At 40.9% G+C, this 15963-nt stretch overlaps 1 protein-coding gene across 1 annotated transcript in view; it reads left to right on the forward strand.

Annotated features, from left to right (window-relative positions):
* Positions 1-15963, forward strand: part of GALE (UDP-galactose-4-epimerase) — a 33056-nt gene that overhangs the window by 13123 nt on the left and 3970 nt on the right. Inside the window, exons 4-10 of the mRNA XM_082246530.1 lie at positions 443-556; positions 1430-1606; positions 3220-3333; positions 5698-5764; positions 11270-11355; positions 13285-13362; positions 13882-13996. Coding sequence (XP_082102656.1) covers positions 443-556; positions 1430-1606; positions 3220-3333; positions 5698-5764; positions 11270-11355; positions 13285-13362; positions 13882-13996 — 751 coding nt within the window. The remainder of the gene's footprint in view (positions 1-442; positions 557-1429; positions 1607-3219; positions 3334-5697; positions 5765-11269; positions 11356-13284; positions 13363-13881; positions 13997-15963) is intronic.

Below are 15963 nucleotides of genomic sequence, written 5' to 3' on the forward strand. Positions count from 1 at the left end.
ATCAGAGCCGAATGCGACTTTGATCGGGACTTCGGCGGCCATGCAGGCTGGTTGCCTGGGTCTTCCGGTGGGATGAGAGACCTGGGCGCGCTGGGGAAGGCGGCGGGAGGGGGGGGGACGTCCCCTCCCGCTTCTTGTAATGACAGCCGAGCTGCTTCTCAGCTGCATTGGTTGTCACTACAAGACAGCCGACCGTCGGCTATGTATACCAGTACCGGGGTGATGCTTCTAGCTGCAGGCATCAGTCTGGTACATGCACTTTCCCGAAATATCAGCAATATCGGTAACCTCCGGGGCCGATTCCGATATATCGGGAAAACTGCATATCGGCCCTCGATATATCGGCTTTGCCGATAATCGGTCGATCCCTAGTTAGGAGGGCTCTGCTTTTGAGAGCCACAATCTTTTTGTTAATGTAACGTGTGCTTTATCCTCTCTCCAGCACAAGTTCTCCGCTGTTATACATTTTGCTGGCCTGAAAGCAGTTGGAGAGTCTGTGGAGAAGCCATTGTTGTATTATAAGGTGAATCTTACTGGCACAATCCAACTCTTGGAGGTGAGTGTTTTGGCAGTAGTAAGTGTCTGTCTGAGTAGAGATGTAATATAAATGTTGTGTACTATTCTACATTTTGTCAAGTAAACCACTGAAGATTTATTTCAACTTTGTTCCAAAACCTGATATAAAAAAAAAAGTTGATATTCACATATGTTAGAGCAGTGTTGATTAATTTTCTTGATGTGGGGGGCCTTGAGTGAGGTCCTCAACATCATCAAAGGGCCACACATAAAATTCAGTGGACAGCATACACACAAGAGGGTTATAGTCAAACTAGGCATGACACAAGAGATGGTCAGAGACTGTGAATATGCTAGATGAGTTGTTGCAGACTAAGGAGACTTCAGGAGACAGTCACAGACTGGAGACCCATTACGAGAGACTGCTAGAAATCAAAGCTATAACCAGGCAATAGGGAAACACATTTTAGTGTTTGCAGGGGCACAGATGACCACATAAAAAAGTGCCAAAGGGATGTTTGCAGGCCCCTGGTTGACAGGTTGGGCAACCAGGACGTTAGAAGCTTACATCAACTGACAGTTTCTTATAGCTTTCATAGTCTAATGGTAAGGGCTCTGTGCAAAGCTTTTGGGGTCTGCAACACCTTCCTTTCCGTTTGTGTTTTTTTTTTATTTTTATATATCACGTTTGCATTTACTGATCCTTTTAAAAAGAGCTTACTGATTATTCTAGAAAAAGGAACGAATTATCTGAAGGCAAAAAGTTTTGATATTCTACACTGCGATAGGACAATCGCCTTGTCCTGAAAACCTACATGTTGCAAAATGACTGGTGTTTACGTTCTTAAGGGACAAAAGATCATTAAATTAATATTATTATTATTTTTTATTTTTTTTTGTATTCTGCTTCCAGATAATGAATGCTCATGGTGTAAAGAAAATAGTGTTTAGCAGCTCTGCCACAGTCTATGGTGATCCCAAGTACCTTCCGTTAGATGAAAAGCACCCAGTCGGTGGATGCACGAATCCATATGGAAAAACAAAATATTTCATTGAGGAAATGATCCAGGATCAGTGCAAAGCTGATAAGGTGAGTGATAAACCTTTAAAACTGAACTCTTGACATTATCAACTATTGTCTAAATACAATAGTCATGTTATAGACCAACACAGAGTGGCACATAATTGTGAAGTGGAGGGAAAAATGATAAATGGTTTTCAAAAGTTTTTTACAAATAAATATCCGAAAAGTGTGGTGTGCATTTGTATTCAGCCTCCTTTACTTTGATACCCCTAACTAAAATATGGTGGAATCAGATAATTGCCTTCAGAAGTCACCTAATTAGTAAATGGAGTCCAGAGCCCACCTGTGTGTAATTTATTCTCAGTATAAATACAGCTGCTCTGTGAATCCCTCAGAGGCTTGTTAGAGAACCTTAGCGAACAAACTGCATCATGAAGGCCAAGGAACACACCAGACAGGACAGGGATAAAGTTGTGGAGAAGTTTAAAGCAGGGTTCGGTTATAAAAAATATCCCAAGCTTTGAACATCTCGCAGAGCACTTTTTAATCCATCATCCGAAAATGGAAAGAGTATGGCACAACTGCAAACCTGCCAAGACATGGCCGTCCACCTAAACTGAAAGGCTGGTCAAGGAGAGCATTAGTCAGAGAAGCAGCCAAGAGGCCCATGGTAACTCTGGAGGACCTGCAGAGACCCACAGCTCAGGTGGGAGAATCTGTCCACAGGACATCTATTAGTCATGCTCTCCACAAATCTGCTGTTTATGGCAGAGTGGCAAGAAGAAAGACACTGCACATCACCCTGAACCCCCCCATTCCCACTGTGAAACATGGTGGTGGCAGCATCATGTTGCGGGGATGCTTTTCTTCAGCAGGGACAGGGAAGCTGGTCAGAGTTGATGGGAAGATGGATGGAGCCAAATACAGGGCAATCTTAGAAGAAAACCTGTTAGAATCTGCAAAAGACTTGAGACTGGGACAGAGGTTCACCTTCCAGCAGGACAACGATCCTGAATACAAATGCACGCCACACTTTTCACATATTTGTAAAACATTTTGAAAAACCTTTATTAGGTTTCTTCCACTTCACAATTATGTGCCACTTTGTGTTGTTCTATCACATAAAATCCCAATAAAATACATTTGTTTTTGGTTGTAACATGCCAAAATGTGGAAGGGGTATGAATATTTTTCCTAGACACTGTATTTCTTCCAAATCTGTACAGCTTTTCTGTGTGAATTTTTGCCTTTATGCCGGAGATTCCTGTGATAAAGACCAGCCACTACTGCTGCTCTCGCCTTCAATAGAGTAACCGAGTCTTTAGTGGGTGGGACCTGCTGGGTCCTTCCCACATCTCTGCTCTCTATGCTATGTGCAGCAAAGAGATGTTGCATATATATATTATTATTATTCTATATATTTTTTTTTTTTTTTTTAAACAAGGTGACACCTGGATTTGCAAAGTGTGTGTGTGTGTGTGTGTGTGTGTTTTCCTGGAGTTCAGCTTTAACGGAAACCTGTACTGAGAATATACAAAGCTCACCATACCTGACCTCTTCTTTTGAAGTGTTAATCCAAAGCCTCCATGCTTTTAGAGTATATAATCAAAGTTGGCTTCAGTGAAAAAATTGTGTGGTTCATTTTCACTAGGTAAATCAATATGATCTATGTCTTTTAGGAATGGAGTGCCATTCTTTTGAGGTATTTTAACCCTATCGGAGCCCACATATCTGGTCGTATTGGAGAAGATCCTCAGGGAATTCCAAATAATCTGATGCCCTATGTCTCACAGGTTTGTACATAATGGAAATGTATACAGTGTGAGTTGTTGGACTATGGATTACCTGCCAAACCTATTTTCCTGTGATTTCAGCAACAGTTGCGTACAATAAACTAATAGATATGATGTGCTCAATAAGCCAATACATCTGACACATAAAAAGTATAATAGAACTGGTGGCCGTACATATAATATTTATACTCTGGACTTTTGGAAGTCGATTGGCTCCATCCTTGTTTGTTCAGCACACATAAAGTTGTAAAGAAATACACTATAAATACACCAAATAATTTGGACCAGTGCACAAAGCAAGGTCCATAAAGACATGGATGAGTGAGGTTTGGGGTGGAGGAACTTGACTTTCCTGCACAGAGACCTGACCTCAACCTGAAAGAACACCTTTGGGATGAATTAGAGCAGAGACTGCGAGCCAGGCCTTCTCGTCCACATCAGTGCCTGACCTCACAAATGCACTTTTGGAAGAATGGTCAAACATTCCCATAGACACACTCCTAAACCTTGTGGACAGCCTTCCCAGAAGTGTTGAAGCTGTTATAGCTGCAAAGGGTGGGCCAACTCAATATTGAACCTTAAAGATTAAGACTGGGATGCCATTAAAGTTCATCTGCATGTAAAGGCAGGTGTCCCAATACATTTGTCAATATAGTGTATGTACACTTCGGTCCATATATATTTGGACACAGGCACAATTTTTTTTTTTTTTTCAGGTGTTTACCAAAACATATTCAAGCTATATTTCTATACAGAATTTAGGCTGAAAGTACACAACCTCAGGTTTAATTTGAGGGCATGTACATCCAAATTGGCAGAAGGGTTTAGGAATAACAGCTCTTAACAAAAGCCATCCCCTCTTTTTCAAGGAACCAAAAGTAATTGGATTATTGAATCAAAAGCTGTTTCATGGCCAGGTGTGGGCTAATCCTTCATTATTTCTTCATCAATTAAGCAGGTAAAAGGTCTGGAGTTGATTATAACTGTGGTATTTGGAATCTATTGCTGTGAACCTACATTATGCATTCAAAGGAGCTGTCCATGCAAGTGAAACAGACCATAGTAAGGCTTCATAAACTAAACAAATCCATCAGAGAGATAGCAGCAACATTTGGAGTGGCCAAATCAACAATTTGGTACATTCTGAGGAAAGGAGAACGCATGGGTGAGGTCAACAACAACAAAAGGCCTGGACATCCAAGGAAGACAAGAGTGGTGGACGATCACAGGATCCTCTCAACAATCAGGAAAAACCCATTCAAAACATCCAGACAAGGGGACAATCTCCAGGAGGTGGGTCATTGTCAAAGTCTACTATCAAGAGAAGACTTCACGAGAGCAAATACAGAGGGTTCACTACAAGGTGCAAACCATTCATAAGCCTGAAGAATAGAAAAGCCAGACCAGTTCTGTATAAGCATTCTTTGGATGGATGGAACTAAGAATAATCTGTACCAGAATGACCGGAATAAAAAAGTGTGGAGAAGGCTTGGAACAGCTCATGATCCAAAGCACACAACGTCCTCTGTACAACATGGTGGAGGCAGTGCAATGGCATGGGCATGCATGGCTTCCAGTGGCACTGGGTCATTGGTGTTTATTAATGATGTGACAGAAGACAGAAGCAGCCGGATGAATTCTGCAGTGTTTAGAGATATACTGTCAGCCCAGTTTCAGCCAAATGCAGCAAAGTTAATTGGTCGGCGCTTCACAGTACATATGGACAATGATCCAAAACACACTGCAAAAGCAACATAGAAGCTTTTGAAGGAAAAGAAGTGGAATATTCTGCAATGGCCGAGTCAATCACCTTAACCCAATTAAGCATGCATTTCACTTGCTGAAGGCAAAACCTAAAGGCAGAAAAACCCACAAACAAAGAACAGCTGAAGACAGCTGAGGTCAGAGCCTGGCAAAGCATCAGAAAGGAGGTAACCCAGTCTTTGGTAATGTTCATGGGTTCCAGACTTCAGGCAGTCGTTGCCAGTAGGGGATTCTCAACAAACTATTAAAAATGATTATTTTATTTATGATTATATTCATTTGTCAATTACATGTGAACCCCTGAAAATGGGGGGACAGTGTATAAAGAAATGGTTGCAGTTCCTAAAATTTGTACTTGATATTTTATGTTCAACCCCTTGAATTGAAATAAAGCTAAAAGTCTGCACCTCCAAATTTATTTGGATTGTTTCATTTTAATTTTATTCTGGTGGCAAACAGAGCCAAAAGTATGAAAATTGTGCCTGTGTCCAAATATATATGGACCTAACTGTATGCTGGTGAAACATCTTGGGTTTTAAATTCTGCAAGAAAGCTGGAGTAAAATAGGCATAACCCACATTTTATGTGTTTTTTTTTCAGGTTGCTGTTGGAAGACGGGAACACCTGAATGTCTTTGGAAATGACTACAATACACCAGACGGAACAGGTAAGCACTATGCGTTAGATTACATTTTTTGTCTGTTTTGTTAGCTAAGGCATGGTGCATCGTTATTTCCCTTTGTAATGCAATATGGTTTCTGCTCCTTTGTCAGTTGTAATTAGAAAATCAATTGAAGTATCTGATTGACTATAATGTAATAGCCTAACATTAGTTAAAGCGGAATTCTGCAACCCATGAAAAATGTAAAAGTCAGAAGCTACAAATACTGTAGCTGCTGACTTTTAAATATTAGAACTTACCTGTCCAGGGAGCCCGCGATGTCAGCACTCAAAGCCGATTTTCGTATCAGCTCTCGGGGACTGCTGCTGCCATTTAGGGTAAGGGAACCTGGCAGTGAAGCCTTTCGGCTTCACTGCTGGTGCCCTAATGTGCATGTGCAAAGCGCTGCACTATGTAATTGGCCCGGCAGCAGAGGAAAAAGGAGGGGGCCAAACTTCTAAGGGACAGTGCCGCGGCGCTGTCTCCCGCAAGTGGGAAAGGGTACCTGTCAAAAACAGGTACCCGTTCCCCCCTAAAAGGTGGCAAATGTAGCACCGGAGGGGGCAAGGAAGCCTATAAGCAGAAGTTCCACTTTTGGGTGAATTCGCTTTAAAGTTGAACTTTAGGCATATATAAAAGGCACAAATGGATGCAACTTTGTAATCCATTGAATATACATTTTAAATTAATTTCAATGAAACAGCGTAAGCACCTGAATTTGGCTTGGAATTCGCATTCTGTAATCTTTTGTACAGCAGAACTCAGACTGGGAGAGGGAGAAGCAGCACAAAGGACCCAATCAATTGTGTTGCTGTACAAAGAACATGCTAATGGAATGAAAGAGCAGAGTGACAGAGATACTCATCAGTTTGTCTCTTCTCCTTTCACTACTCAGAGCAGGGGGTGGGTAGAGACCTGCAAGTGAACATTAAACTACAGTAGAAAAATGTATTCTCCCTTCCCTGTAAGGAAGAACTATGCTGTGTGGCAGAGATGTATAAATCACAGGAGTGGGTGGATGGAAAGAAATATGAATCCTTTAGCGAAAAGCATTGCATACATACATACATACATACATACATACATACTGTATTTCACATGTACTCCCAATTAGAGTTTAAATGCAGTAATGAGAGATTTCTATAATTTTTTTTTTTTATTGGAAATTATTAAAAATTATTGCAATAGAAAATGCAGTAATGAAGATTTAGCTGCGCTAAATTGAAACCGTGTAAATGAAATGAAAGACACTAAAAAGACATTAATAGTGACAATAAATATTAAGTACAAATAATATTGTGACACAATAAATCCCAATAGTAGAGAAAATTGAAAAAAATGTGCAAAAGATACAGCACAATATAAAAGTCCCAAATCTCTAGTGAATCAATAATGAATGTCCTCCACCGATAAGATGTAGAATATTCTTCCACGATGCTCAGTACACAAAAACACACTCATGCGCTTACCAGAGATCATAAGACAAAGAGCCAGATAACATCAATCTTAGTAGAGCTATCTGATTGGTGGACCTGAAGCAATTGCTGGAAAGGTCTGCATATATGTATAACGCCCTCAAGTGTTGTATGCCCACAACGATGTCCTCAAGGATTATCATGCGGAACACAAAACAGCCTCCATAGCACGATATTGTAAAACCACCATTTATTATAAAAGTATATAGGTAAACTCGCATATGAGAAGATAAAAAGCGCTATCACAAACAGCCGGCAAAAGAAAACACCGTCGCCCGTCCTTCCGGGTTGTTGCGTGGTGACGTCAGCACGCCGGTCCCGACGCGTTTCGTCATAGATTACGTCTTCCTGGGGGTACGAGCGGCGTGCTGATTCCACCACTTAAATAATACGAGAGCAGCAAGTTACCGCCCTTGTTTGACCTAGAACATCACACAGCGGGCGCCATCTTTGATAATGAAACTGTCGCCAATCTATTAGAACAGCAATTTTAAACACTGTATGTATTATATGGGGACAGTCATCAAGTATCTTAACAAGACACCCATAAAATGTCCCGATTATTAATAATAATTGGCCCATCACAAGAAAATATTGAAAATAATGACAGCGGCAAAAATCAATCACCACGTCATTTAAGTCAAAGTTCAAACCTACACCTATGTATAGATTCGTACTGACCTCAAGGATGTTATCATTACATATGTCAATAGAATACAAGCCAATGTAGCAGAAAATATCGAATGACGGATTGTTAGTCAATATAATATATAAAAAGTCAAATTTAAAAAAAAAAAATTTTTTAATTTTTACTCGTACAGAACATATTGAGATGTTCCAAAACAGTGGTTGGAGGTAAATAATCCCATAGTTTCTCCAGACCAAATAATATCTATGGGATAAATCCAACAGATGATCATCAGTATAGCGACATAAGTGGCGAGAAAATAAAGGTGACCCCAAAAATCCAAATGTTATGGCTCACACAAGGTAAATTTGAGTCAAATATAACTAATATTAAAAAAAAAATAAAGGCAAAAGGAGGCAAACCAGGCCCCAATATTAGCCAAAATCAAGAGTTATCTATAAAAGCGTTAACATCAGTATCAACATTTAGGCCAAAATGTGTGAAGGTTTTAACTTTATATATCCAGGACATTTCTAATCTGGCTAATATTGGGGCCTGGTTTGCCTCCTTTTGCCTTATTATTTGTTTAATATTTAGTTATATTTGACTCATGTTTACCTTGTGTGAGCCATAACATTTGGATTTTTGGGGTCACCTTTTTTTCGGCACTTATGTCACTACACTGATGATCATCTGTAAAAATTACATATAAAATGAAAAAAAAATAAAAATTTTAATTTGACTTTTTATATATTGACTGTAACAATAATCAGTCATTCAATATTTTCTGCTACATTGGCTTGTATTCTATTGACATATGTAATGAGGTCAGTTCGAATCTATACAGTACAGACCAAAAGTTTGGACACACCTTCTCATTCAAAGAGTTTTCTTTATTTTCATGACTATGAAAATTGTAGATTCACACTGAAAGCATCAAAACTATGAATTAACACATGTGGAATTATGTGGAATTATATACATAACAAAAAAGTGTGAAACAACTGAAAATATGTCATTCTAGGTTCTTCAAAGTAGCCACCTTTTGCTTTGATTACTGCTTTACACACTCTTGGCATTCTCTTGAGCTTCAAGAGGTAGTCATCTGAAATGGTCTTCCAACAGTCTTGAAGGAGTTCCCAGAGATGCTTGGCACTTGTTGGCCCTTTTGCCTTCACTCTGCGGTCCAGCTCACCCCAAACCATCTCGATTGGGTTCAGGTCCGGTGACTGTTGAGGCCAGGTCATCTGGGGCAGCACCCCATCACTCTCCTTCTTGGTCAAATAGCCCTTACACAGCCTGGAGGTGTGTTGGGGTCATTGTCCTGTTGAAAAATAAATGGTGGTCCAACTAAACGCAAACCGGATGGAATAGCATGCCGCTGCAAGATGTTGTGGTAGCCATGCTGGTTCAGTATGCCTTCAATTTTGAATAAATCCCCAACAGTGTCACCAGCAAAGCACCCCCACACCATCACACCTCCTTCTCCATGCTTCACGGTAGGAACCAGGCATTTAGAGTCCATCTGTTCACCTTTTCTGCGTCGCACAAAGACACAGTGGTTGGAACCAAAGATCTCAAATTTGGACTCATCAGACCAAAGCACAGATTTCCACTGGTCTAATGTCCATTCCTTGTGTTCTTAAGCCCAAACAAGTCTCTTCTGCTTGTTGCCTTTCTTCAGCAGTGGTTTCCTAGCAGATATTCTACCATGAAGGCCTGATTCACACAGTCTCCTCTTAACAGTTGTTCTAGAGATGTGTCTGCTGCTAGAACTCCGTGTGCCATTGACCTGGTCTCTAATCTGAGCTGCTTTTAACCTGCGATTTCTGAGGCTGGTGACTCGGATGAACTTATCCTCTGCAGCAGAGGTGACTCTTGGTCTTCCTTTCCTGGGGCGGTCCGCATGTGAGCCAGTTTCTTTGCAGCGCTTGATGGTTTTGGTGACTGCACTTGGGGACACTTTCAAAGTTTTCCTATTTCTTAAAGTAATGATGGCCACTCGTTTTCCTGTACTTAGCTGCTTTTTTTCTTGCAATAATACAAATTCTAACAGTCTATTCAGTAGGACTATCAGCTGTGTATCCACCTGACTTCTGCACAACACAACTGATGGTCCCAACCCCATTTATAAGACAAGAAATCACACTTATTAAACCTGACAGGGCACACCTGTGAAGTGAAAACCATTTCAGGTGACTACCTCCTTGAAGTGTGACTAGTCATGAAAATAAATAAAACTCTTTGAATGAGAAGGTGTGTCCAAACTTTTGGTCTGTACTGTACATAGGTGTAGGTTTGAACTTTGACTTAAATGACGTGGTGATTGATTTTTGGCAGTGTCATTTTTTGTTAATATTTTCTTGTGATGAGCCAATTATTATAATAATCGGGACATTTTATGGGTGTCTTGTTAAGATACTTGATGACTGCCCCCATATAATACATACAGTGTTTTAAATTGCTGTTCTAATAGATTGACGACAGTTCCATTATCAAAGATGGTGCTCGCTGTGTGATGTTCTGGCTCAAACAAGGGCGGTAACTTGTTGCTCTCGCATTATTTAAGTGGTGGAATCAGCACGCCGCTTGTACCCCCAGGAAGACGTCATCTGTGACGAAACGCGTCGGAACCGGCGTGCTGACGTCACGACGCAACAACCCGGAAGGACAGGCGACGGTGTTTTCTTTTGCCGGCTGTTTGTGATAGCGCCTTTTATCTTCTCATATGCGAGTTTACCTATATACTTTTATAATAAATGGTGGTTTTACAATATCGCGCTATGGAGGCTGTTTTGTGTTCCGCATAATAATCCTTGAGGACATCGTTGTGGGCATACAACACTTGAGGGCGATATACATATATACAGACCTTTCCAGCAATTGCTTCAGGTCCACCAATCCGATAGCCCTGACTAAGATTGATGTTATCAGACTCTTTGTCTTATGATCTCTGGTAAGCGCATGAGTGTGTTTTTGTGTACTGAGCACCGTGGAAGAATATTCTACATCTAATCGGTGGAGGACAATCATTATTCATTCACTATCCTACACTCAGAGATTTGGGACTTTTATATTGTGCTGTATCTTTTGCACATTTTTTCTATTTGACATTTTTTTTCAATTTTCACTACTATTGGGATTTATTGTGTCACAATATTTGTACTTAATATTTATTGTCACTATTAATAGCTTTTCAGTAGTGTTTTTCATTTCATATACACTGTTTGAATTTAGCGCAGCTTTATTTTTATTTTAGTATCTTTAGGTGTTTCCCACTTTTTAGCTGCAGCTTTGTTGTTGGTTGTATAGGGCAGTTATTTTATTTACACAGTAATGAAGATTTGCCTTCTAAATCCAGTTGTTGTTGTATTCTGATTTTTATGCATTTTGGACATGTATTTTCAGGGGTCCGAGATTACATTCACATAGTAGATCTGGCGAAGGGTCACATTGCTGCTCTCAAAAAGCTGCAGACCAGTAGTAGCTGTAAGGTGAGTCTCCATTTTCCATGTCGCATTTCTTTTACAAATTGTTTGATTTATTCGATTTTCAAAGAGTTGATTTTGGATAGGGGGAAGTACGAATAGCAAAGTATGGAAACAAAATTGCAGGTACAGGTGCCACAAGCAATATATAATGGGTATCGTAAAGCAGGATGCTCCAGGGAGTACAAGAGACTTGCAACCAGGACACTCATTAATGCCTCGTTTCCACTGAGCGGTACAGTTTGGAACGGTACACCTCATACAGGCTTGCGTTCCACCACCAACAGTACCTCAACAGTGTAGTTCCACTCTGTTGGTACGGTACTAATGTGCTGGTACCCCTAAGAAAGGGTCCCAAAAAAGTGGTACGGTACGGTTCGGAATTAGGGTACCATTCACAACTTTTGACAATGGAAGCGGCAAAAATTGCGTACCGTACCGCTCAGTGGAAACGAGGCATTAGAAACTGTTACCCAGCATGGTTTTGCTGTGGGCAAATAAACAAATGCAAGAAATGTACAGAACAATTTTACAGTGCAAATGACTTCTTCGGTGTTTAGACTGTGTTGAAACAATATCGATTAGTATGGGTTACTTGTAAGAAAAACAGAAAAGCTCCTCTAAGTGCCGGTTCACACTACTGCGGCACGACTTCGGGGGCGACCTGTGAAGTCGCATGCACCGCGACTTCGGCGCGACTTGCACAGACTTTATATAATGAATGTCAATGCAAGTCGCTCCGATGTCGCTCGAAGTAGTACAGGAACTATTTTCTAAGTCTGAGCAACTTGAGTCGCTCCTATTAGAACGGTTCCCATTGCACTGCATGGACCGCGACTTGTCAGGCTGACCAGTCGCCTGACAAGTCGCGGTAGTGTGAATGGGCACTGAGTGTAATATTTATTTGGCAATGAATGATGGTATAAACAATTTAAGAACTCACAAGAAGGCAGTGAAAGTAAGGCACATCTGGGAAGTGAGTATCCCGGTGGAGTAGGGATGAGTCGTGCTGATCCAGGTCAGCAGTGGCCACGGTGTGACAGGAACGACCTGAAACAAGCCGTCATCTTTTCCTGTCACACCGAGGCCACTGCAGACCTTTTTGAATCTCTTTATTACAGCCCCCTATCGTACATTTGCTACCTCTTTGAAAGAGCTATACGGACTGACCTTTAACATATCCTACAGATATTAACCCTGAGCTCATATTGTACACATTTTTACTGTGGGTTACTTGAGCTTGGTCCCAGACAATTTAACTGCAAACCGCAACATATGGAAGAAGAAAAAAAAAACAGGGAATTTTTAATTGTGGAGACACAGTTCGTGCATACCAGTAAAGTGGGCGGGTTTACATTTCATCCCTTTGATGGCTAAGAATGTGTCCTACTTCTGTTAGTGGGTCAAAACAAGCTTATGGCAGCTATTATCTTGTTTTATTATTACTCTGTATCTCTGTTTGCAAAATGACATTAATGCATTTGTAGCTACTCAGTTGAATGAAAACTGTACAACATAAAACATTTTCAGCTACCATTGTCCCCTTTTTATAATGCCTCTTAAATAATAATAATAATAATAATAATAATGTTTTTTATTTGAAGGGCTCAAGTCATCAGGCCATTCCGGCATAAGGATGGTGTATTAAAAAAAATTAAATAAATATAAATAAATATATATATATATATATATATATATATATATATATATATATATATATATATATATATATATATATATATATATATATATATATAGTAAAAAATGGTCTAGCAGTAATTTACTGGCTATAGGCATAGAGACTTGCCCCCACAAAATACACATTAACTGCCTGAAAACAGTTCCTTATTTTGAAGCAGCAGCAAAGTATCCTTTTAAATTGGAAAGCTGCATATGTTTTTCTTTTTTTTTCTAAATATGGTTTATGCCTTGCAGGTATATAATCTGGGCACTGGAGTAGGATACTCTGTACTGCAGATGGTGGTGGCCATGGAAACGGCATCAGGCAAAAAGGTTGGTCTCTGTGTAGCCTAATATGCTATTTTTTATTATCATTTTTCTTTTTTTTTTCATAACTTTATTATCAGTAACTTAGAAGTTTAAACCTTGATCTGTTTAAGCTGACTTGGTAAACCTTGACATTGTATAGAAATATAATTTTATCCATACACAAATCTAATACTTATCCAAGCTTTTACCCCGGCTGTATTTTTTGCTTTTTCAGATGTCTATAGGCCAATTGTGTGAGATGCATGGTCCTCTGTCTTCTCAGGCAGTAGGCAAACCTCAATGAAGCAGAGAGCATCACTAATGTAATGACTGTAGCACCACTCTTTGCATCATTGATGTAAGTGCAGGGCACTGTGGTTTTATTGGCTATATAGTCAGCGGTGTATTGCAACACACGCTGCACTTTTTTTTTTTTTTTTTTTTACTTTTATATAAATAGTTGCCCCAAAAAAAAAAAAAAAAATTTGACTGAAAGAAGCAATATTTATAAGAGAAGTGATGCAATGTGTTCTTGTGTCTAAGATTCCATATAAAATCGCACCAAGAAGGGAAGGAGACATTGCAACATGCTATGCAGATCCAACCCTGGCTAAAGAGGACCTTGGCTGGAAGGCAGAATTTGGCTTGGACAGAATGTGTAAGTTGAAAGAAAAAAAAAATCTGCAAAAGAATATAAAAAATGCAGTTTAATGCTACTAAATGTTCTGCAGTGATATTTTGAAGAAATAAAAACATTAATTTAGGCCACAACATTTTGCAATTTGAATTTGGTTATATACTTTGTATTCAAAAAGGGTCCTCATGTTTTTTTTCGTATTTTTTCTTTGTTTTCTTCTTTGCCGTGTTTTTTTTTTTTTTTTTTTTTTTTTCTGTGGTTTTTATTTTTCTCCGTCGTTTTTTTTCTTCTTTTGTCAATTTTCTTATCTTCCTTCCTTCCTTCCTCTTTTTTTTCTTTGTTTTTTTTCTTCTTCATTTTCTTAACTGTGGTTTTCCTGACAGACTCCATGGCAGCATACGTATCGGGTTTGGCCCCGCCTCCAAACCTACCCATAGGACCTCACTCCCATAAATCTTTGCTCCTGTTCAGCACACGTGTTCTTTTTTTGTCCTCCAAAGGATTACCTGATATCCTACCTGAAGATGGATTCCGGGTGATGGATGGCTCTACCAGTCGGGTATGGAGCTCTCCAATAAGCCCCAGCTGCTGCGGGGTATGGAGTAGGGGCGAAGATGTATGCAGCCTTGGCCAAAAAGCCCAGCTGCTGCGGGTGGCCGGTACCCTAAGAATGAGATAAGTCCGGTGTGTGCATCCATCCCTGGTGATCTGCGGTCCGTGAGTACAAAGTCCTCCATGGCAGCTATTTTGTTTATATTATTGCTTGCTCGTGCCTTTATGTCTTACCTGGTTTTTCTCCTGCCTTCCCTGGTGGCTAGTGGTCCGGGGCCGGTCAGCGATTCACTTCCTGACCGGCCTCCGGTGCGCGCTACTGCGCATGTGCGGCGCCTCGGGAACGAGGCTTGGTTCTCGCGCATGCGCAGTGTAAGCACGGCGCATGCGCAGTAAGCTGGCGTCGGTGGCGATCGCTGATGACGTCACCAGGCGCCATATTTAAACCCCAGAGCTGTCAGCAGTGTTGTGTTTGTACACACTGCTGATACTGGGTGTTACACATACGAAAATCGTTTGTCTGGGCGGCTTCGATTCAGGACCCCTGGGCCGTCAGGACGGTGTCTTCAGGCCACAAGTGGGTCTTCAAGGAGAGGCCAGGCTCAAGGTTCCTGCCTACTGCCATACCATGCCTAGAAGAAAGGCGTCAGATTTTGTTTTCTTACGTCGAAGCTCTCATTGCTCAAGGGGCTGTCATCTCCGTTCCAGAGTCCGAGCGAGGCCAAGGAATATATTCTCCGCTCTTTCTGGTCCAAAAGAAGAACGGATCATGGAGACCAGTAATAGATTTGACCTTCTTGAACAAATTCATAAAAAAAGAAAGGTTCAAAATGGAGACCCTGTTGTCCATACAGCAGTCAGTCCAGCCGGCAGATTGGATGGTGTCCATCGACTTGAAAGACGCCTACTTTCATGTCCCTGTGGACGAAGATTTTCAAAGGTTTCTCCGGTTCGAAGTGGGAGGATTACATCTTCAGTTTATCTGTCTCCCATTCGGGCTCTCAACATCTCCACGGACCTTTTCAAAAATCTTATTGGCCGTGGTAGCCCTACTGAGATTGAAAGGTATCCGTCTTCACCACTATTTGGACGATCTACTCCTGTTGTCCCAAGACAGAGACCAACTATTAGTTCATCTGGAGCAGGTCGTGTCCACTCTCCAGAAGTTTGGTTGGTTACTCAACAAGGAGAAGAGTCACCTGATTCCAACTCAGTCCCTGATCTACTTGGGCGCTCTGTTCGACACAGAGAAGGCGACTATCTCTCTTCCAGAGGAAAAGATAGGGACTCTTCGAGACAGGATTCGCTTTGCCCTCTCATCCTCTCATCTTCAGGCACGTCAATGCCTGAAGGTGATCGGGACTATGGTCGCAGTAGTCCCCATGGTGAAGTGGGCCCTGTGGAGGATGAGACCCTTTCAGAAGGGATTCCTTCAG

Source organism: Pelophylax lessonae (genome assembly GCF_965119305.1).
Source record: "Pelophylax lessonae genome assembly, chromosome: 2".
Lineage (NCBI taxonomy): Eukaryota > Metazoa > Chordata > Amphibia > Anura > Ranidae > Pelophylax > Pelophylax lessonae.